Source organism: Atractosteus spatula, chromosome 9 (assembly GCF_055471065.1).
Source record: "Atractosteus spatula isolate fAtrSpa1 chromosome 9, fAtrSpa1.hap1, whole genome shotgun sequence".
NCBI classification, from domain to species: Eukaryota; Metazoa; Chordata; class Actinopteri; order Semionotiformes; family Lepisosteidae; genus Atractosteus; species Atractosteus spatula.
In genome coordinates, this window is record NC_142714.1 from 15312780 (window position 1) to 15336738 (window position 23959).

Genomic DNA, 23959 nt, shown 5'->3' on the forward strand with positions numbered 1-23959 from the left:
TCATGGACTAAATTAACAGCTTCTTGAGAGTCATCACTTTCTGGAGCAAGTACTGCTCAATAATGGATTTGTTTCAAGCATAAAACAGCCCTTGATACTCAAAACCAATTTTTCACGTAAAAACTAATGCACTTTAAAACAACTTATTAAATGAGCATTACACCAATAATCTACAGCTGTTGTAAATATGTTGTATGGTTATTAATAAATCACATGTGCTGCAATCTCAATAGCTTTCTCTTTTTCTTTAAAATGCGTGAGAAGTTACAGTTTCAGCAACTCAAAGACCACTCAAAAGGTTACAAGTCCACCCACACTGAAGTGGCTCATTATAAATGCCCAAATTTGACCCACCGTGCAAAACAAACTATAATAATAATGACACCACTCTTTCATTCTGTGTAGAATACAGGGCTGTTAGAAATTAGCATGATTAGATGCGCATAAAGAGACTAACTGCGTCATAAGTGACGAAGTGGCCCCAGCCCACAGAAATCCTGACAGAAGGAGTACTAAAAATAAAACGTATTAACAGGTCTAGAGCTGTATGGTGATCTCCACCACACTTTAGAATGTTTGATGTTACTTTTTCTGCTTATTTTTTTACAAAATTAAAAATAAGTGCAAGGACAAAAAAGGAAGCTTTATTTTTGGGCCAGACATCTTGAGAACACCTCATTAGTCTGCAGGAGCTGTGCAGAATTGAAGAGTTCTGGCCCAACATTATGAACTAATTCAAGTAGAGGTTCTGATCATAAAACTGCACAGGCGTCTGGTCAATTCTGTTGTGATTTGGTTTGCTTCTATTTCAGTACCCAAGGTGAGAATTGCTTGTTTTCAAGACTGCGCAAGCAGAATCTGGTCAATTTTGTTGTGATTTGGTTGGATTCTATTTCAGTGCTCGAGGTGAGAATTGCTTGTTTACAGTTTTCAGGGTGGGCAAGGAGGGTGTTACTAATCAATCAGCAAGTGCAAAGGCACAGAATACATGTAAAATGTCACATTCAATATCTACAGTATCTGACACAATGCACTGGGAGATATTTGTTTCAGAATAAAAATTAAGAATTACAAACCAATCTCAGCATTTACACCTAAATGGTGTGCTGTATATACTTGCATGAAAAGGATATAGTGTGATGAGTTTCTCCAAGAGCTCAGACGATGACATGAGGAGTCGGTGCATAGTCAGTGTGATCTGCAGGAGGTGACCACTTCGACACAGGCTCCCCTCTGCGTCTAAAAGGAATCAAAATGGTTTTTAAAAAAACAAAATGGATATCATTCCTTCAGATGTAACCTGCTCCGTTCTGTCCTGTCATTGCCCTAGATCTTTCTAGTTAGCATCAGAAAGCCACCTTTCACCAGCAACATCCAAGGCCTGGCACCTGCAGGCTGGAATAAAAAAAACAGATCGAAATAAAGACCACCATTATTGGTTATTTTATAGGAATTTTAGATTGACACTGACCAAATATGGGACTGCCGAAAATAAGCTATAATGAAAGAGAGGTGAGCCATAGTGTGATGGAATAGCAAAATTCCATGATTTGGAATGGAAAGATTCCTCTTCTTCAGAAACTGCTGTACATTTTAAATTTAATTTCAAATTTTTATTTAACTAGTTATTCTTGCATGTTACACAATTATGGTTGTTATTGGAAAATTTGTCATGTATAATGAGAATTTGCTGTACATTTGACACCAATCCAAATAGCCAGAAAAAATGGAATGTGCCACTTTTTTTACACGAGTCATACAATCACTGATAAACCTTTGTGAGGAAAAGGAAGCAAGGGAGGAAGAGCCATACATAGCCGACAACAGACAAACTATGTAGACAAGAATTTGCTCCAGGAAAGAGAAGCTACAGAAGGACCTTGTCTTGACTAAACCCCCTTGCAGACATACTGATTAAAATGGGCGTGTTCGCACAGTCAACTAGCATTCCATTCCATCACACTACCAATCAGACTCCTTGAAAGATCAAGGCTGCAAGACTACTGCATTAATTTTATGATCACCAAAACAAAAGATTTCAAGGGACACCTTTAAAAGACTACTATCTGCTTATTCTGGCTTTGGATGAACCTTCAGCGTTGCTTTATATGAACAAACTTGCTGGATGCTAGAATTCTAATTGACATCATTTTCCTCATTCACGTACAAATACATCTCTCTAAACTCACTGAAGAGGCTACCTGACAACATGCATTGATGCCCAAGTGCTAATAATTTAAAGGGCCGTCTGCTGAAATAAAAAGCGAATAAGAATATAAAGGTCTGATAATTTCACAGTCCAGCAACAGTGCAAGTGGTTTATCTCTAAAATTCATCTGGACAGGGTTCAGACCATAAACTTAACACAGAGGAGCATAAACCTAATACTTAGAAAAATGTATTATAATTAGAAAAGTGATGTACTATGATGCTGGAAATAGGCATTTTAATACAACATTAAACTGTTTCAGCATTATATCTCAATGAACTGTATCTAACAACAGGCGTGTGCTGTCTTAATTATTATCACAGACATTCCAAAAAAAATTAATGTAATGTGCATTCACCAGATGATAATCCTTTTCTGCACTGTTAACGACAAAAGCCTTTTTTCAGTGCGTCATTCACCAAAAACACAAAGAAAATGAAAAGGAGGTTGGCGTCACAGTAATATCCAGATAACAAAGGGTTTTGTGTTAATACAGTTAATTAAAAACCTAAGAAATGCAACAATGAAGAATCATGGTCAGAAAACATCTTCAAGAAAAGCGTTTTTTGTCAGTACAGTTAAAGCCAACTATTAAAATGTAGTACAAACCCAAAACAACTTACTAATAGCAGTAAGAAAGTTCAAAGGTTACATGTGGTATGGTATATACAGTATGATGAATGGCTGGTAGATGCCCCTACATAATGTTGGCAGTAGCTTCTGTTTACATGTACATGTACAGTTTAACAGCAACTGTCAGGAAAGTAATGTTATTTGGTTGTGATAGCAACTATCTAACTATTCATTGCATCGCGGGACTCCTCAATCAGAACATAATATGGCAATACAGTAGGCCAGTGAATGGCTTCGATGAGCATTATCATGTTGATAGGTTAAGGAATTATGCAGACATCGGATGATTGGAGCATTGGAAGTTAACCTTTTAGAGGCCTGCACCACCTACAGTAATACATGGCCACCCCACACCCCCTAAGAAAACAATCAGTTATCAATTTTGATTGCGCTTGTAGGCTGTTTAATGGTTTGCTAAAGATACCGTATAATACATCAAATCAATCGTTTATTACAAATTACATTTGGTTTCCTCATTACAATTTGGAATTCAGTATTTCCAAAACTAAGAACCAATAAACATTTCAATTCACAAAGCAATATTTTGACAATTTAATTAGGGGAAATTTGAAGTTTTGAGTAGATTATGTGGCAGAACAATAGTTACAGCACAAGCAACAGAAAGATCTGCACCTGGAAGAACAGGAGCAAACTGAGCAGAAATATTAACACTGCGTTGACCAGTGACAGGTAGTAGTCTGGCATTTGCAACTTTGTTTGTTCCAGTTTGTTCCACCTATAAAAAAAAAAACATACTGACCAAAACGTATATAAAATGACGGGGCATTGCATATGTATTGTCTTTCTTCATTTGTCATGGTGACGTCATGTTTGAAGTATATTAGGTGGCCTCTATGTTTAAATTATACTGTACACTCCCGCACCCCAGGAGGTGTGGGCATCTAGTTTAAGAACCCCTGCCTAAGAGGAATCCTACTATGCAGTTACAATGATTAACTAGATATAAGTCAATCATAGGTATGACTTCTCAGATGGTATGTAGCATTTGCAGTCTAGTAATCTAGATGGATGGATCCTGAATGTCCCAACTTGTGGCTATACATTGCAATGTTACTTGCCAGAAACATTTCCAGGAAATGCCTCTTTTGCAGACAGCATGGTGGCACAGTAGTTAGCACTGTTCACAGTGCTGGGGCCCTAGGTTCAATTCCAGACGTGGTGTACTATTTGCATGGAGTTTGTACAGTATGCTCTCTTGTGTTCACACAGGTTTTTGCTCTGGATTCCTCCCACAGTCCTTACATACTGGTAAGTTAATTGGCTTCTGGGAAAATTGGTGTGTGTCCATGTACTGTAAGTGAACCTGTGAGCCTTTAAAGGTTTAAGAGTATCAGCTGTGCACAAACATACTCACATGTGCATTTTTAACCATGCATATGTTGCCACAATTTTGTCATTCCCTGCTCCCTTATTAGAAAGTAATAAGAAGGGAAAAAAGGAATGTTTTACAGGTGTACCACAAATTCTTATAATATCATACTTGAAAAGTGAAAAATATATTAATATAATTGAATAAATAATCAGGAGGGATGGGTACTGTATATGGGTTTTTCCAATTCTGAAGTGTTGCAGTACATACAGTATGTTTTCAAGCTAAGCATTTGTGCAAAATATACCTTTATTTTGTTGCTTATTTTATCTCATCACAGATCTTCATCACCAGAGCTTAAAAAAAATCAATGCAGCACAAACTTCAAGTGGAATTAAACAACCACAATAACACTGTTTCCTGCTTCCTGCTTCCTCAAACATGCTAAACACTTCTTATGAATTCTGTTTGTTCAGCAAGAATGACAGATAAGATACACATGAACATAACGAAAGGAACTTCTTAAAAAACGAGTGCCAAATTCTAAAGCCACAGATAAAGAAATAACCTATTGTACATATTTGTTTCAGACACAGCTCGGGTTTATCATACAATGCTAATCAGTTTTAAATAAAGACTTCAGATAAGATTTTCATTGAATCTAAAACACACAAAATTTCAATAGTATAAAAGGGTACCATAGTATATTTAATTCAAATGATTGCCGTGCCTAAAGTGTCCTTTTAAAATAATCCAGCGGACATGATAATCTCTTATAAATAACAGAGTTCATATTATTCCAGGTTCCATGTTATACCCTTCCCCCAAATCAGAACAATAATTTCTTATCAACCTATTGACACACTCCTTGTGCTAGATCAATGAAGATCATTTGCCAGTAACCTCTAACTCATTTTTTGCCTACACCGAGTTCAAAGCATCAACCGCAGAACTAAGGAATCTAAAGGAAGGCAGAGGCAGTCGTCACCAATAACAATGTAAGATGAGACACACCTGGCAGCATGAAAAGTTGCTTTTAACGTCACAGCTAATAAATAACCTGACTATTAGCTGAAAATCTAGGACATCCAATCAACCCCAGCACATGTATCCAGTTAACACCATTACAGCTTCTTGCTCCTGGGTCAATTAAAAGAAATGCCTGGCCTCCTGAATGATCTGCCTGCTCAGCTTTCAACATTGCTTGTGAAATCCACAGCCAATAGAGACCAAATCTCTTGATTCTTTCAAAACATTGATTTAATTTATCGACATATAGCATGAAAAGGAACGAGAGGTAAAACAAGATAGTGCTCTAGTGTATTAGAAATCTTTATACTGTACAACTTTAACCACAGAAAAGTGCAGATTGAAAAGCCATGTAATTAGAGACATTCTAAGCGCCACACTAAACATAATGCGTATTAACCTGTGTACTTGCATATTTATTAATGTCAGTGGCCTTCTATTGGGATTATTTGGTTCAAGACCACAAGACCTGCCACTTAGAGAACACTTTTCACTTATTTGGCTTTAACAATAATTAAGTTGCTAAATTTGTTGGAAAATTAAAGTGCTGTATCTAAATAAAAAACATTAATTCCTTTCTCACATATAAATATCCTGCTTATGTTGACAGCAAAGGCTTGCAGATTTCTTGTGGAGAAAATATGCTACCCATTCATCCTTCATATATGAAATTGTATGGTACCTGCACAGACCTAGATCAGACATATCTCTGAATTTATTTACCTAAAATAACTTCAGATAGTTCAAGACTACTGCTAATGTGGTCTCGTGAAACCAGCAGTTTAGTGTTATAATGTAAATGTACATTACATATTTGTTGTAGTGCAACACAAAGTTTTAGAGTCCATTTCCAGTAATTTAAATTAAATAGCTTTTCAATGGTTCAGCTTCTTAACTCGCAAACTCCAAAAATGTAATTCTTTCATTCTAACAACTGCAAATGTGTGCTATATACACATATACAACACAATATACACTGTATTTCTTTTAGAATTTCACAATTGCTTTACAGATGTTTTACAAAATGATTACTTTAGGTATCATAGGATTTAAAACTCACCAATTTAGACATGCAGGTACATTTTCTTCAGAGATGGATATAATGTCTGTACTCAAGACCTTTCTTCAATCTGATCCTTGCATCAGTTCATTTATCGGTATCCATACAAGGACAAGCAACTTGGTTTTTAGTAGTACCTAATCCTATGGTACAAAAAGTAACAAACTTTGCCTCCAACTCTCAGCTGCCCTCTTAATGGACATCACTCATCATCATATCCCAGAGACTCAGGAAGATAAAGGATGTGGTTTTAGTTGTAAATTATGAGCCAACTATCACTATTCATCCAATGAAATGCTTTTTTTTTTTGTTTTGACTGGCCTTCAAACAGGAGTTTATGTGGTTTAAGTCATAAAAATGTACACATAGACACTATCTGATGTTCTTCTTCCTGTGGTCCATAGTTTATTTCTGGACTGTCATATGTAATTGTAACTAAAAATTACATTTTCCTTTAAAAAAAAACTACCTACAGTATGACCCACTTCCTCACCTATTGCCCACACCGAAACTAGTGTTAATCTCCCCTTGTCCTAAGACTATGAAATGCTAGAATTCAATTCTTGTTAAAGTATGATTTATGGTTTTAATCATCATAAGTGCTGAGCTGATCTGAATTTCAAAAGAAAAAACTTTCATAATGGCTACAGGTATTTACAGTATGTGGACTAGATTGAAAAAGAAATTAGAAAATGGAACCAAAAACATGCTCCAGAGAAAGGAGATAATTTATCATGTACTATCCATTTTTCTATTTTTGGATTTTCGTAATGATCACTCTTTTCTCTCTCCATTATGTTGTACTGGGGAAACTAATGGCCCAGATCTTGTGGCAATACGTTAGAGATGGACGAAGTGGATCCCTTCCAACATATTGTAACGAATACGTCCCTGCGCATAACAGGGATCTTGGCCGCCTGGGCTGAACAAGGTCTTCTTTAGCTCGGCCGGCAGGACCCCTGTTGAGCGACGCCGAAGACCTGAGTTCGAGCCCGTGCGGTGAAGGACGAACTGGGGCGGGGAACGGCGAGGACACAAGCCCAAGAACCCAAATCTGTTACAATATAAAGTGCTATGAGATTCTTTGGGGTGAAAGTAATAATCACGTGCATTTATATAGTGCATATTACTATTATATTACTGAAAGGGTGTAATCACCAGCTATCCCATCCCAGCTAATTCAGTTCAGTGACAGATATTCCAGGCCACATTCACCAAATGGCTATACAGCTACATCCTATAATAGATGGCATCTTTTAGTGAATAAACCACACAGAAGCATCTATTTGTGTAGTTTTGTAATGCACTTTTCTGAGCATTTATAAATTACCACACGGTAGAAAAATTGGATAGCACGGTATCAGTTGAAAAAATTTCATAAAGTCACAAATCATGGGGCTTAAATAATAATCTTTACCAACGATTTACTATTCACTTTGGCAGAAATCATCCAAATTGAAAACAATAAAGCTATGAGTTGTTTAAAACAAGTGTTTTTTAAAGGCATACAAAGCTATGGGTTTTATTTATATCTGTGGTGATAAAAAAGCTTTTCTGTTCGTCTCACTCCTTGATAGCAGGCCTCCCTTGAGTGTGGTACCAGATAATTCACACTGTGATATGGAAAACCGTCATTCTTTCCATTTACACTCCAGTAATGAAAAACAAGCCAACAGCACATTACAAAGTCCAATCTACTTTGGATGCTGTTGTTTTTCTCTTTCATTTTCCCAGCTGAAACTGTCTAGACCACAAAAGAAACCAAAGAACTAGTAAAATATAGAAACTTAAAGTTCGGACAGGTTAGTATTTTTTCAATCTTTTTTTTTTAATTTAAAAAACAAAGTTAAAAAACTATGGAAAGCTGATTAATGAAATGCATTACATTGCAAAAAACATCATGAAGCTACTGAAAAAATAAAATAAAGCATATGTGGATTTAAAAGAATCCTACCTTGAATTTTGCTGTAAAAAGAAATATTCGTGACTGACCTTGCTGTCAAGTAATCTCATCGATTGACACAATGCTTGTTTCCATGGACTGATGTTTATATCTGTACCCTTGAAACAAAGGCTTAGTATTGCAACTAAGAAACAAACTGCAAACATTTCTCATGTGCAAAGGTTGTACACAGGAGGTTGCATTGCAGGAATGGTTATGCCGGCATACATTTTGGACACTTAAAACTGTCACAGAGAACAATGTAGTGATCACAACTTCCCAGCACCATGTAAGCAATTATGCAGTACATTAAATGGCTGTACTGTTACTCCTGGGAGCAGTTTTTGTTAGTTTTCTTCAGGAAGAAAGTTAAGTATAAACATAAATGTCTCTGTACTCATTGTTGCATCAGCTTTATTGAAGCAACGTCATAGTAAACCAAAAATAAAAGGGCAAGAAATTTACAGTAAAGTGCACAGATTGCTGTACAGTGTGTGCAATGGCTGTCTAGATAATATGTAATTACTGATAAGGTCTTGGACTGTTGGTTCTTACAGTATCTAAACAAAGAAAAGTCTATTAAATAGAGTAATAAATCATTTTTCTATAGAGCATGAATTGAACCTGCTATTTTTGTGGTCTTGTTTTTGCAACATATTACTGTTACAAATCCCCAAAGCTGTTCTCACATAACTTCTGAACCAAAACTTGTTCAAATGTAAGAAAATGGATGTCTTATGTGGCCCTTACTCTTAGTTACAATATTTTAATGGCTTTAATGGCAAGTTATTTTTAATCTTTTAAATAAATATAAAGAACATTAGTATGCTGAATGTCTTACGCTTGGGAATTTCTGCCTTATCTGAACTTATCCGGCATGTCCTCCTCTACACTCAAACATCTAGTCAAATTGTGCATGCCACTCCGAAGCATGGCAGGTGAAATTTAATAAACATGGTGTCGGACTGCTGCCTTTAAATCTTCAATGGTGCAGGTTTTCCCACAGGATAAAATCACACAACTGCAGGTCAATTAACACATGACAAGCAAAGTAGGTCAGGAAACTGAGGTTTGGAAGGAGGAAACCCTCACATCAGAAAGTCTTTCAGAAAGCCAGGGATCCGTCCTCTATAACTCCAATAATGTTTTTTCACAAGATTACAACAGAATTCTCTCCAACAGTAAGTCCCAGATAACCCGATTTTATTTATAAATAGAAGATTCCAGTTATGTTACACTCAATGGTTTGATGATATCCCATCTCTTTCTTTTTGTTTCCTGAAAAAAAATCTGTTCTTCATACACAAACCACTGTGAATTTATAATGGCCAAATGGAAAAAAAAAACACGTGGCAAAAAGCATGGCCTAGAACAGCAAAGATGAAAACATTCCCATAAGCAAATATCCCTTTGCGATTTCTAGAAATTTCTTGAGAAAAAATGTAATCGTGCAGAAAGAGAGGGGCACCACAAGGTCCGTGTTAATTTTGTTGATGACAGTTGTTGACGAAAAGCTCAACAAGCAGGAGAACAATACACATTACCTCTATAATCAGTGCAGATGGCACATCATCTTCAATCAATGTGGCACTTAGAGGCTCAGCAAAGGCAGAGGGGGAAAGGAGGGAGCTGTCTAAATAGTTAAGGCAGACTGAACTCCAGGTCAATAGACACAACGGCTTAATATCAACTTATTGCACAAGCATTGTGGGGAAGTAAAGTGTGTTCACATCACTGTGATCAAGACATAAAATTTACTAGCCAACAGGAAACAATGTAAAATGTTATTTTAAAAAGTTACATTTTATGAAAACTTAAATTAGATCTCTAAAACCGTAAATTAGAGGAAATCAAAAGACTGACAAAGTACTTCAAGGCTTTGATATTGTAAATGGCTAATTGGCTATAGAACTTGGCCTTCCAAGTGAACTTTTATATTTCAGGCTTATACATTGTTTAATGGAAACAATCATATTCCATCTACACCCTGAACATATCCTCCTACCTATATAGTAAACATATTTTGTGATTCACATTATCCATACAAGAAACCATCTGACCATGGCTCTGTTCTTGATGACAAAGTGAGATCAGTGGGCTGTGTGACAATGTTTAGGGGAAAAACTTAACTATCCTTCAACACAATTCACATCTGCAGCACAGCTAGAAATAGTGCAACACATCACCCCCTTTCTGCCCAAATGTTACTAGCTGAGGAAAAAGACATAAAAACACACAAACTGCAAAGTAATGGATTTGGCTCAAAAGGTCCACCCTAGGTTATGATAGTTATTTTACATACATTCATCAGCATCAAAAGCATCAGGCCTTGAATAACAACAACATGGTACCCTGCATACAGATGGATTTAATTAACCAAATCTGTCCACCTCTAGGTTAGAAACAGAAAAGTGATGCACCATGAATGTGGAATATGTTGTTAAGAATGATGATTTGAAAACATTTATCAAGCAATAACTAAATTAACAAAGAAATCTGTATATTGTCTCACTGAGTGCTCCTCCTTTTCATTTCTGAAAAAATCATTAGAATAGCCTTGCGGAGAATGTGCATAAAATGATTCAAAATGATATTGTGCTATTGTGCCATGTTCTTTACAGTATATAGGCAGCAATATAAAACTAAAATATAAATATGATGTTAATGATCATAGGATAATGCAGACATTACTTTCTAATTACAATAGGGATTTTTTTAAATGAAGTGTAGTCATATTAGAGCTTCAAATGGATGCCTCGCATTTTTGCAATTACATTACAGTTAAAATCTCAAACAGTTTTCTAGTTTCACATAAGATCTAAGCAGACTACACCTAAGTGTATGCTTTCAAGCAACTAAATTTAGTACATCTGCAGGTTTGATGTCACCCTCATTGCTCTACCTGGTGATAACCGCATTCTGTACAAACTAAAAACCACAGTCAGTGACTGTTTACAGCACAGAACCATGAGAAATGTTGGAGCCTCAGCAACAGCAAGAAGGAGATGTAAAATATACAACAGGAAAATGCTGTGTAGACATTTGCATTGTTAAAATGCCAGCTGCCATCACAGTTACTAAAAAGTAACTTATCTGCACCTGCCCTCCTCTGTTGAAAAACGTGTACCAGGGTACTACCAATTCCAGCCATAGATGCTTGGAATAATGGGTAAATCTCATGCCTAAGGACTAATGTAATAATTTTAATGAAGGCAGAAGAACTTTGATAAAAAAAAATGTAATTAAAGAAAAGGGAATATTGTACATTGAACACAACCACAGGCAAAAATACATGACACTAATATTGCACTGAAAAAGAGAAGAAGATTGCAGCAGAGAAAGCTTTTTTTTCAGTATTACAACACAAAAAGTAAAGTAAGGGGTCTAAGAAACCTTTAGACAACGAAAAGGAAATTGCTGATGTAGTCAAAGAATCCATTACTCAGGTGTTTACAAAGAAGAAATCAACATCATGCCTCAGGCTAAGGCATCATCACTGTATTACTAAAATTATATTAGCATAGAAGAGGCAGAAGAACTAAAAGTACTAAAACAAGTTGAAACAAATATCCAGGACCTGATGGTAATATGCAAATTGTACTTTAGGAAACAAAATGTGTACTCCATTGGTCACTAACAAGACATCACTCAAAATGGAGCAATATCCATTGACATAGAAAATTTGTAACAGATCCCATCCATAAAAAAGGCAAGAAAATTGCACCGAGTAATTACAGATCAATAAGTGTTACTTTCTTTACTCACGAGGCTATGGCGAGTATAAATAAATCTGGAGGACTGTTCGTACATCAGTAAGGTATAAGGGGATTTAAGAAACGTGGGTCTTGCTTCTTGCAATGTACTGATCAAGCAACAGAAGTATGGATGCAAACAGAGCATATGGAATGCTTTAATAAAGAGTTTTAGAAGGAAAAACAATTCTGTGAAAAGATTAATTCTAAAATATTAGGTGATAGGCATACATATCAATATTGTACATATTTTGGATTGTTTCATAGAAAACAAAGTAGAGTGCTTTGTTTTGGTGCACTACAACAAGACCTCATGTGGAGTATTGTGGGAGCCCAATTTGTATGCATTACTAATGTTGCTGCTCTGCAATCACTGCTGTGAAGAGCAACCTCCTACTGTACATTCACATACTGGCTTAAATGATAAGTACAGAACCTTTTAATCCTATTCTCCTCTGTTAAGCTTCAAAATCTTCAAAACTGACCCAACAGATGTCGACAAAATGAAGAGTGAAACAAATCAGTAGAAATTTGGTCAAAGGGCACTTGGAAAAAAGAACAGGAGGTACTTCTATCCCAGTATATTGTGGTAATCTGGATATATAGTACAGTAGCCAAACAAGCTAGATGAGCTGTTTGCAACTGGATATTCTACCTCCATATCTTCTTCCTTGTTAAAGCTTTTTCCTTGCTGTACTTGCCTCTAAAACAAAAGAGCACACCTGGTTTCATCACAGGGTGATTATAAACCCTTATTATTATTAAGGTGCTACATTATAAAGGCCCAATATTATAAATGTGCTATTAAAATGCCCTTTATCTGTGTGCCAGGACCCTTATTTCTTAGTTAATCTGCTCCATTGTGCACGTCCACATTCTGCATGGTTTTACTGAAAAACAAAGAAAGATATTTCCCTCCAAACAAAGAAAAGTCAGGCTATTACATACCACTTCTATCCACTTACAGAACATTCTCTTCATTGCCCTTACATACAGAAAGGGTGGAAATGACATCTACCTGAATTCAATGCACAATGCAATGAATCTATGGAACTCAAACAGTGTATAATGTCCATTTAGAATCTGTGCATCTCTTGACCATTGCTTAGACTGTACCTAGTAATTCGGTACCTAAGCTATCATAGCCACAACTGTATCTTATTTGTAGGGGATTTAATGAATGAGCTTCTGATGTGTTCCTAAATTATTCTTAATTTAGTAATTGCAGTGGCTTCATCTGCCAACTCAATTTTCTGTCAGGCCGTCTAATTTCCCCATGAATTTCCAAGTTGCCTACCTAATCAGCATATTTTGATAAATGCCACAGAGGAACATAGCAGCATGTCTCCAGTGCAAATCAGAACTCTCTGCAAGAGCATCAGGTTGCTCCAGGGACACTGCCCCTAAAAATGTATTTAAGCAATTTTCCTATACTGTTCAAAATATGCGTACCCACTTCTGCATATGTCTGATTTCTTATAGACTGAACTTACATTCTGTAAATGGCACAATAGAAAGAAATAGAAAATGTCAGATGCCTATCAATAGTTGAAGAGTACACATCTTCTCCTTTGAACTTTCTAAATCTTACAGTCCTATGATACTTGTGCTCTCTAGAAAATGGAGGTCCAGAAATAGTGAAAGTATTTTTGTCAACACAAAACTGTCCATCCAATCCACAGTTAAAAGACTGACACAGGTTTCTTTATGGATGAGCCCTCTTGAACTTGATAAAGATGATAGACTTCTCTAAGCTAAGAGCTTCAATCAGATTTTGATAATGTTTTTTTCCCCCCGTTTCCAAAGAAGTGATACTTGGTATTATTCTATTCCCAGTTGCATCCTGATTTTCTGATGAAATATCTACAGTATAACATAGCATTTACAGCAATCCTGACATATTGCAAATATTAAATAAAGTTGATACTTAAAGTGTAAAAAGGAAAGGTTTTATCCATTTATTAACTACAGACCTCTGAAACCCACAACACCGTATAAACTCTCACGACATTCTGAAATAGAACACAAGCACAATAGTGTTGAAGAAAAAAAGGTTAAGCTGCTTTATTTAGTTATGACTATTTTGCCTATAGTTACACTTAATCATATGTATACTGCAACAAAATCAAATAAGTTCAAAATATTTTGCTAATTTGTTCACATACAAAATCTCAAACAGTCTTTTTTATGGTTAAATGGAAATTAGAAACATCTGCATTAATCATTAAGATCCTAAGTCCCTTCAACACCAGGTGTAAATACTGTAAATCTATCACAATGACCTCCTATGCCATGGACAAGTAAGGTAGGCAAAAGTTCAGAATGTGTGCAATGAAGGGTTGTGATGTCAAACCATATTGATCGAAGCCTCAGAGAATTTCGTATTTCAAAGAGCAGCAATCTACTGAGGTACCTCATTTGGAGATCTGACATTTTATCTCTGCATGTATCGAACCGGGCACTGCATAATCCTTCAAATGGGCCCTGCGTACATTTTAACATTTAAAAGCTGCTAAACCCCAGGACCTCTGAGCTACATCTCTGATGTACTGAGGAGCAACTGGAGAGCTCTCTCTTCTGGCATCGAGTCTCTGGTGGATTTTATTTCAATTCTTTCTTTCGCAGCGATCCGATAATGCTGTCTGCTGATTGTGCTTGTATCCGTCGAAGAGTCATTTAAGAAACAAGACTTTGTTGATCAGAACGAAATCTCAACACTGATGAAAGTTAGACCAAATGCAATGTGCAGCACTCAGTTCTAACAATATTCTGGAAGGACAAAAATATATAGGCACTACATTGCAAAGTGGTCTGATATTGTTTACACTTTTTTTTCTGCTAAACAATGGCATTGTTTTAAAAGCTGTTTTACACAATACGCATTTAAAGCATTTCTTGTATATTCTTATAAGACGTTCATCATTATCCTTCTTGTTTAAAACTGGTCATTTCTCTTGAATAACAATCTTTTTTTTCCCACCTGACTAGCTACACAGCCATTATCTGTATATTATTACCCTCACAAATAAGTCTAATTACAAAAGATTATTGTAAATTCACTCAGCCTGATCCTTATGCTTTGTGCTTCTTTTTTATCAGTCATTTCACTCCATTTCCGTCTCCTAGCAACAGAAATTTAATGCATGCTTTTTCAAAGACTTAATCACTCTAAGTTTAGGAGTATTCTTGACAATGCTTTAGGAAAAAACATAATGTACTCTCAAATTATGTATTTGTCATTCAACCACCATTGGTCCTTTGACTTCAAATAGAAATAACCACTGCAAATATCAGGTGGTATTACTTTTAAGATGACTGTCTAGCACACCCAAGAATCATCAAATTAAGGTGTACTTACACCAAGATAATATTAGATTTACTGTACATATTTTAAATAAATACTATATAGAACTTTACCCAAAAAATTGTACCTCTATTATCACCCTCATCCTGCTATTACTACCTTAAAATATGGTCATATGTTACTAGGAACAGAAAAGTGAAAGTTGAGTTTTTCACCTCCAAATTGTTAAATTGGAAAATTGTTAATAAAAGTTTTATTTTGTGTGGAGTGTAGAGTAAAACATGACTGTGTAAATATCAGTTTGTTTTGCTACTGTCTAATAATAATTAGAATATACTTTAATTTCTGAAATAAAAAAAACCAAATCTGGTGTGCCACTTAACCACAACACCACTGAAAAGGTATACATGATCCAGGCAGGAAAATCCAAAACAAACCTACAATGAATGTGGTGAATCTTAAGATTAAGGCTGAGATGGCAAAAATGCACGGAAATGCACTCCAACAGGAATGTGACATTAATTTTAGATTTAAAAAAAAATCTGCAAATTATGGTATCTGCTTATTTTAGGAGACAAAACAATGTGAAATAAGTAGTTTAAATTGAGTCCTTTTTTCAGTTCTTATATACAGTGTATGTGTGTTTGTGTGAAGAAAAGGGAAAGCTGAATTTATCAGTTGGCTAAGACACTATTTATAAAGAAATTATACCAACTAGCTATTAATCTTGTAGCTTTGGGGAAAGCTTTTCCCTATCAGTTATTCTTATCTCCAAAGAGAGTCATGTTTCAAGTCTGTAAAAGTTTCAAGTGTGTAAAAAAATACATGACAGAAAGAGCCTTGTCTTTGTTTTGTAACAAGAACTTCATGCTTCACCAGTATAAAGAACTTCCTTCATGGTGTCACTTTTAAGACACATCAATGTGTAAATCCTTAGGAAACAGGAACACTTTACAGAGGAAGCATTTTATCTTTCATTTGCTATAACCTTTGTGACGAGAAGCTTCTAAAAGTGTAAAGCATAAAAATTAAAGTAAGACAGCTTTTAAAGAACAAAACTGAACTACTGCAGGTGTTTCCTGGAAAAAAAGGTCTGCAACTCATATCAAATCAACTGAGGTTTCAGTTTGTCACTTGTAACATCTTTTGAAGATCGTACTATGGCAAAACAAACATTTGAGTTTTTAAAGGTAAGAGATCTCTACTTGCATTGTTTGCCCCATAAGCCTAGTATTTAAAGAAAATACTAAATGTGTTCTCTCATAGTGATGGACACTTCTCTTAAGAGGAACATTTTTTTTAACCCAAACTTTAATATATTAAATGTTAGGTCAACTACATTACATGCGTACTTTTGATGACAATCTTTAAGATTATTTAAGTCCTACATAGTGTAATTGTTTGAGATATAAACTAGTTTTTCCTCACAAAAATCATTGAGGAAATAGTCTGAAGAGAATGTGCAAAAGATATTGTTTTAAAGTGCCCACAAAAACGAAAGAATGTTGACAGTCCAATCACAAACTCTGCAATACCTGTGGCACAGAAAGCAATAGCGACAGAGAATGATTATACAAACGTTCTTATAGAACATGTTTCTATAAGCAAACACATTAGAATCCGTCTTTAAGATCAGTCAGGTCCCCTAAACCAGCTCATCTTCGTGTATTAATATGCTGAAAGGCATTAAAAACACCACAATTAAGTACTGTAACAAAGGTCTAATGTTAGTTCGTAACATATGACATTCTTGCATAACAGTTAATGTTCTTGCAGCTGTAGTTAGTCACCAAGAATGGTTTTAGTACTGTGCACTAAATTTTAATCGGCAAGACTGATATTGATATATACATTACAATTTGTTATTACTAATACATTTTAATGTTTTTGATGGCTAAAAAACCGAAGGTCAAATACATTTTATTTTAAGAATAAAAACATATTGTTCAATATTTTTTCCATACTGTTCATTAAATAAGAATAGTAAAACACAGATAAATGAGACTTAGACTCTTGGTTAATGCTCAGGAATATATATATATGCCCACGTTTGTGGAAAATACATATTATTGGGGGGGGGTCGAAGAGGCCCAAAAAGTCCTTATCTGTTTTTATCCTAATTTGATTTTGAATCTCAGTAGCACTGTATTGCTGGCTGTACATGACTGTATGAGTGGGTACACAAATATACCTGCACACACACATTTGCATTAAACATACAAATACAAAATGTGTAACTGAAAGAATTCTAGATGCAGTATTACTTAATTTAAACAAGAAGACACACCCTTGTATGTCTTTCACTTGACATTACCTCTTTGGACAACACATGAAACAAAGCTCACTTACCAAATGACTGGATGCACGCTTCAATGAGCTCCTCCAAGCTGGCCCCCTTAGCCAAATGCCCCAGAGACATCATGACTTTGACCTGGTTGATCTGGGCCAGGCTGGGCCTGTTGACACGGTGACGATTAGGCCTCAGGTGAGGGGAGAACTTAGAGATGGCAGGACATCCTTGCAAGAGCCTCCTGAAAGAACAGAGGTAGGCAGGTGAGGCGAGAGAAGTGAGGGCGCACCACTTCAGCCGAAGCTCGCATGAGTGCACAGGGCTGGTCAGAGGATGGAAAAGACATGAAAGCAGACAGTGGGAGTTGGGCTGGTGGGAGCCATCACCTCCCACTGGCAAACCAACCAAACACAACAGTAGCTGTTAAAGGGACATCACATTTGCAAATCCAAGAAGCACACAGAGTCAAGAAAGATTGGTCAAAGACAATCACACTCTGCTTATGCACAGATTATGTTTTGTTTATTTTAAAACAAAATGAAGTCTGCTTTTTTTGGAAGTAAACTATGGACAAACATTGGCATTTACAAGCGTGGTCTATTATTGTTCATTCATATAATACTTTTTCTACTAGAAATAGTATGCCATTGTGAAATCAGTGTGAACATGGCTGTTTGTTTTCTTTATGTAACTGGGAAATTCAGATGTAGAATACATTATAATGAAAACATAATTAGCAGTAGTAGGCTGGGGGCAATATGGTGGTGAGCATTTCTACCCAACATGCTGAGACCCTGAGTTCAATTTCTAGGACTCTATCTGCGTGGAGTTGTGCAGTTCTCATGGGTTTCCTCCAGGTGCTCTTGGTTTCCTCCCACAGTCCAAAGAAATGCTGGTAGGATAATTGACTTCTAGGAAAAATGGCCCTGGTGTGACAATGTGTATGTTTGTGTCTGTGTGTGCCCTGCGATGGACTGGCATCCTGTCCAGTGTGTATCCTGCCTTGTGCCTGTTGCTTGCCAGGACAAAGCAGTTAGAAAATGGATGGGTGTATTTGTCTGATGCTTTTATTCAAAGTAAATTCCATTTGTCCCTATTACACACCTGAACATTTTACTGGCATAATCTGAATTAACTACAGTACCTTTTGGTCAACTGTACGACAGCAGTGTGCCCACCTAGGATTTGTACATGCTAGGGCTTGATATGTAGACTGTCCATTATAGAAATCATGAATCATTTATAACATTAGGTTTAACAGTAAGAAAGCGAAGTCACATAATTGATTTAAGTGTATCTAAAGCATTTGCATTAATAGCATGTGTTACTAATTCATAATTCCAACTGCAAATAAAACAGCAGTTCTACTTCATTGCTCTTACTTTCTTGTTCTGACCCCTTTTGTTTCTCACTCTCAAACATTGCCTAGAAAAAGGCAGACCTGTTAACTTGCTATTGTACCCATGAGGCAACATCCTCTCAAGTGAATGCAGTGCATTTATTTCCATGCATGCACTGAGCTTTTATATATATTTGTATCAGCTATCCTGGCATAGGGCATCTGTTAAATAGGTAATAAAAATGTAGGTGTTAAAATTACAGTATACCCACATTTAACCTTTGCAATGGACCCTATCTTGAATCATACTATGTGCACAACGAACAGGGCTACAAAACATGTTCTGTTGTGAACCACGTTTGTCTGGAGTTTCTTACTCAAGGACCTCATACGAGTGAGTCCTTATCCAACCCTCATCCATAACCAATTCATCCTACAGAGGACTGCAGTGATCTGCAGCCTAGACCAGCACACACAGGGCAGCAAGGCAAGACCACATCCCCGACAGGATGCCAGTCCGCAGCTGGGCACGTGCACACAGGGATGCTTTTGAGGTAACAATTAATCTAACTGGCTTGTGTTTGGAGGGTGCAAGGCTAAAGGACCTGCGAAAACCCACGCAAACAAAGGACATGCAAACGACACACAGAAGGAACCATAGGGCTGTGAAGAGGCAGAGTTTACCAAAAATGTTCAAAGAAATAGGGGATAATAGTGTATGTCAAGAAACCCAAGATATTCAGGGATCAATGCAGTATTCTCAATGAGAAAAATGGGGAAAAACACCTCACCAAGTGAACTGTGTGGCATTAAGATATATTGCTTGTCTGGAGAATGTAAACTGGTGTTTTTATAGACATTCCTTACTAATTATTTAGCAGAGAAAACAATGTACTGCACAATAGGAAGCACAATGCAGACAGAACCAATGTGAGGTTCCCCCATATCGCTTTGTCCATCGTGCTCATCCCTGCCTAAAGGAAGGACACACTTCAGTTTTAACAGCATGTTTCAACCCCTCTACCTCTTATCTGAATACCAACAAGTTGTTCCATATCGATGACATTTTCTGAGTTAAAACAGTAGCTGCCTGCAGATGGGATAGGACAACAAATGTCATTTTATTACCTTAGCTAAATCATAACCGATTTGCACACAAATTCACTCTCCAACTTAATAGCACAGCATCTGACAGAGATGCTGTATTTCAGATTGGTAATTATATGGATATCACTACTGTACTCTATTTGCTGTTGAATCATTAAAGATACTGTTGCAAATGTTTTACTATTATTATTGATGTTATTAAAAGGGTATAGACTTTTATAATTAATTTACTGTTATCCTTACAAACAGCTGTTTATGAATTCCAGCTGCACCAGGATAATGAAACTAAGGTAATGACTTAGTGACTACGGGTTTGCAATGGTCTTTTTCAACAGGTAAAAGATGTGTTCATTTGCACTTTATCTCATTTCCCCTGTTCTCCAAGACTGTCACCTCTGCCTTATTCTCTTATAACTGTCATTTACAGACACAAATACTTATAGCCTCTTTATTTCTCTGAAAACGATGAGGCTACTTGTCATTATTTTACACATATCTGATAGTACAAAAAGATGCAGCCCGTACAAAATTACTGGTGCATCTAAATTAAACAGAAAGGAATATGGTTCTAATTCATGTCAGCTCTTGTTATACAGCACCTAAACGCACATGTGACTTGGTCCTTTCCAAGCCACGATGGAATTAAATTTATTTTTTTTTAAACAAAAGAAAAAACAAAAATGATTCAAGGTATAAACCATTAGTATAGATGATGGGGAGCCTGCCAATACAAAACCATTAAACCTCATATTTAGCCATATAGAAAGATGTTTTAAAAATAGTTATTTAATAATTTAGTAAGGTGTTTACCTTAATCCTTAAAGGAGTGATTTATTCAACTGTGGCATTAGGAATTGCGGAACTAAACAATAATAACTTTCCTCCTTATTGACAAAAATGCATCCCTCCCAAATCCTGTTATTCTTTAGTAAATGATCGCTTTCACATATTGTATCTAGGATAACTGTTTCTACTAATTTATACTTATACAGTAGGCATGTGTAGCATATATACCTCTGGTTAAGTCTGAGTTTATCCAACCGTACCAAGTACTGTATAGCCGTTGTCAAGTTTTAGCGAGTTAAATATTAAGTACTGACTTCAGTCTGACGTTTAACTGTACTGCCAACTTAATCACCTGTTTTCTGCGTACGTAACAAGATAAGGTACTGTAAGTCTATCTTTAATAATTTGCTAAGTTCGTGAGACTTTCTTTGTTCGTAACCATGTCACCAACTTTTGGAGAATCCGCCAGTTTCCCTTCTTTGTTTACACGTCACAGTTTTTTATACATGTGCTATTTTTAAAAAGAGAGGAAACGCAGTTATAATTAACACAACTTAATTCTTTGTTAAAAACGAGGCACACCGCGATAATATCAAGATTACAATGTCCCTCAAGCTGCGTTTGCTTAATTATAACTATTTACCTTCAGAACTGGCAAGGTAATTGATGTCTCACGGAAAGCTCAAGAGAGACAAGGCAGTGCAACAAAACTTAGACTACGATTTATTTTAGCACGCACATCCGAACTTCATTAACTAAAAAAAGTTATTGGTGACTCACGTATTTTCTTTTTCTTTCCCGGTTGTTCCCATGGTGACACGGTCGCACTGGCTATTCCCTTTTGGCTTGTACCCCATGGTGAAATATTGGGCAGCAAGGGGCCCTACAAGACTGTCCATTTCAGCGCTACCTACTCCGCGCACATCATATCAGACTGTGTTCTCTGTTGGCTCCAGAGGAAATCATCGTTGTTCTGCCTCCTCGGTACTGAGGATAAACCGAATTAAGATGCATCGTGCTCTGCTAAGGAAGTGGGCGGGTACTCCTGACAGCTGTTTCAAATCACATTTTTTTTCAAGGTAAACTCTTCTTAGTGATCGAGGCGGTACTGTTTTGTAAGTTAACATCCTTTCCTAATAGAACTGCATGCTACAGTTAAAACGCAGTTTTAATTAAAGTTTTCTACCGTGTTACCCCTTTCAAACACAGTTGGTCCAATTGTATAAATCATTATACTGTATTATATTGAAAAATAATGGAATATGAACTTGTTTTTAGTTCTCAATTTCACAGATGTCATTTTCTAGTAGGGCAGGTGATCAATAAATCTTTTTTAACAAATTTTCTGTAAGTAATAAGGATCCACGTAAGAGCGAGCGTAAGAAATTTGCAAACCTAAAATATTGTTTTCTAATTATCTGTAGTTTACATAAATGCAAAATATCGTCTTCTAAATAAATTACATTCCGATTATTAACAAGGCTTTGAAAACTCCTTGAAGGCAATCAATGATGTTAATATATGATGGTAGTTAATAAAAATGGGTACGATAAAATGAGGCAACCTGATGTGTATTCTTTAATATTAAAACAGGTCGTTCACCCATTTTAAAACCTAGTTTATTTTCTGGACAAACAATGGAAGTCTGTATGTGGGATTTTACTTTTTAAAAACATGCACATAGGACTCACTTACTTCAGGGCCAATTTTTTCCAGAAGCCAATTAACCTACCAGTATGTTGCTGGGTCACTAAGACTCACAGTCTGTTTTTTTTAATATACTTCAAAACTTCCAAGGAATATACAAAAGAGAGCAGATCTTAATTCGAGTTTCAGAAAACATGCAAATGACAAAAGATAGTAGTGTCTCCATTGACCAGACAGCACATGTTCCAGCTTGTTTTCTTGATGTCAGAGGAAACCGGATGGAATCCACCTGGGGGAAAACCATCTGAACACAGAGGTACATACAAACTCCACAAAAAGAGCACCCCAGGTTCAGAACTGAACCCAGAACTACAGCTCTATGAGGCACCAGTGCTAACCACTGTCCCACTGTGCCTCCCATAATATATACCAATACATATTTAAAGTATTAATAATTATAAACTTTACATTTTGTATTGAGAGTCCTTATTGAGAGCAATTATTTGAAAAGTGGGATCCCCTGCTAGATAAAGTGAAGATATCTTTCACAAACAGTCTACAGAGAGAAAAGTCCTGGGTGTTTTCTAAGACTCAAGACTAATTTTCCAGGCAGCTTTTATCGGCTCTGTCATCACAACCTTTCACACTGCTTAGAGTTCATGTCAGGAAAGGTGGAGTCTTCTCTTCCCAATCTGTGTTCACCAAGTCTCACAGAGTTTGTTTTGAATACACTTCCAAACTTCCAAAGAAAAAAGCAATACAAAAGAGGGCAGATCTTAATTGACATTCCAGAAAACATGCAAATGATGAAAGATAGTGGTGTCTCCAGAGACCAGACAGCACATGTTCCAGCTTGATGTCTTTATCATGTGGGCTGTGTCCCATAGCAAAAGACTTTCCAGCCCCAACGTAAGGCGCAAATAAAAGTCCTCTGTCAACCTTCATTTCTACTGATGAGTATTTCTTAGAAATGTGAGAATCTGCGTTTAATCAAGACAGTCACAAGAAAAAGATTGCGTTTTCTCTATTATTCTTCTGTCAATTTTCAATAGCTTTCAAAGCACAATAGCAAAACAAATATTTTTGACACCACTGTGTTCCTCAGGACAGGAAGCCTGGAAGGATTATTTTTCAGTTTCCTAGATTTAAAAAAATAACTTTCTCATCTGCTGGGAGATTGATGCAGATGGTTTGGGATGAATCAAGTTTGAATTGAGGAAACACTCAATAATGCTTGTATGGCACGTACATGAGATCATGACATCTTCACAAATCCATATACAGATTCAACAGAGTAACAACAAAGAGAACAAACAAAGTGTATTATAACATGATCATTTAGACCTGCTTCAGGCCATGGGCCACGTTTCTTTCAGAATATTTGCACCATTTTTATATTTAATGTTTATTTCCTGCATCAGTCCTGGTGCCTTTCATGAAGGCATTCATAAGGCATTCTATTTTTCAAGCAGGGTGACATAGCATGGTGCATAAGATGTTGAACTTGTGACTGACAGGTTGTGGGTTTGAG

At 36.3% G+C, this 23959-nt stretch overlaps 1 protein-coding gene across 1 annotated transcript in view; it reads right to left on the reverse strand.

The window, feature by feature from the left end:
- The window catches only part of LOC148828271 (RAS guanyl-releasing protein 1-like), a 38291-nt gene extending 16521 nt beyond the window's left edge, over nucleotides 1-21770 (reverse strand). Inside the window, exons 1-3 of the mRNA XM_088925600.1 lie at nucleotides 21562-21770; nucleotides 17609-17790; nucleotides 1121-1239 (exon numbers count right to left, since the gene is read on the reverse strand). Of these exons, the coding sequence (XP_088781726.1) occupies nucleotides 1121-1239; nucleotides 17609-17790; nucleotides 21562-21680 (420 nt within the window). The 5' untranslated portion in view covers nucleotides 21681-21770. The remainder of the gene's footprint in view (nucleotides 1-1120; nucleotides 1240-17608; nucleotides 17791-21561) is intronic.
- Between the last annotated feature and the right edge of the window lie 2189 nt (nucleotides 21771-23959).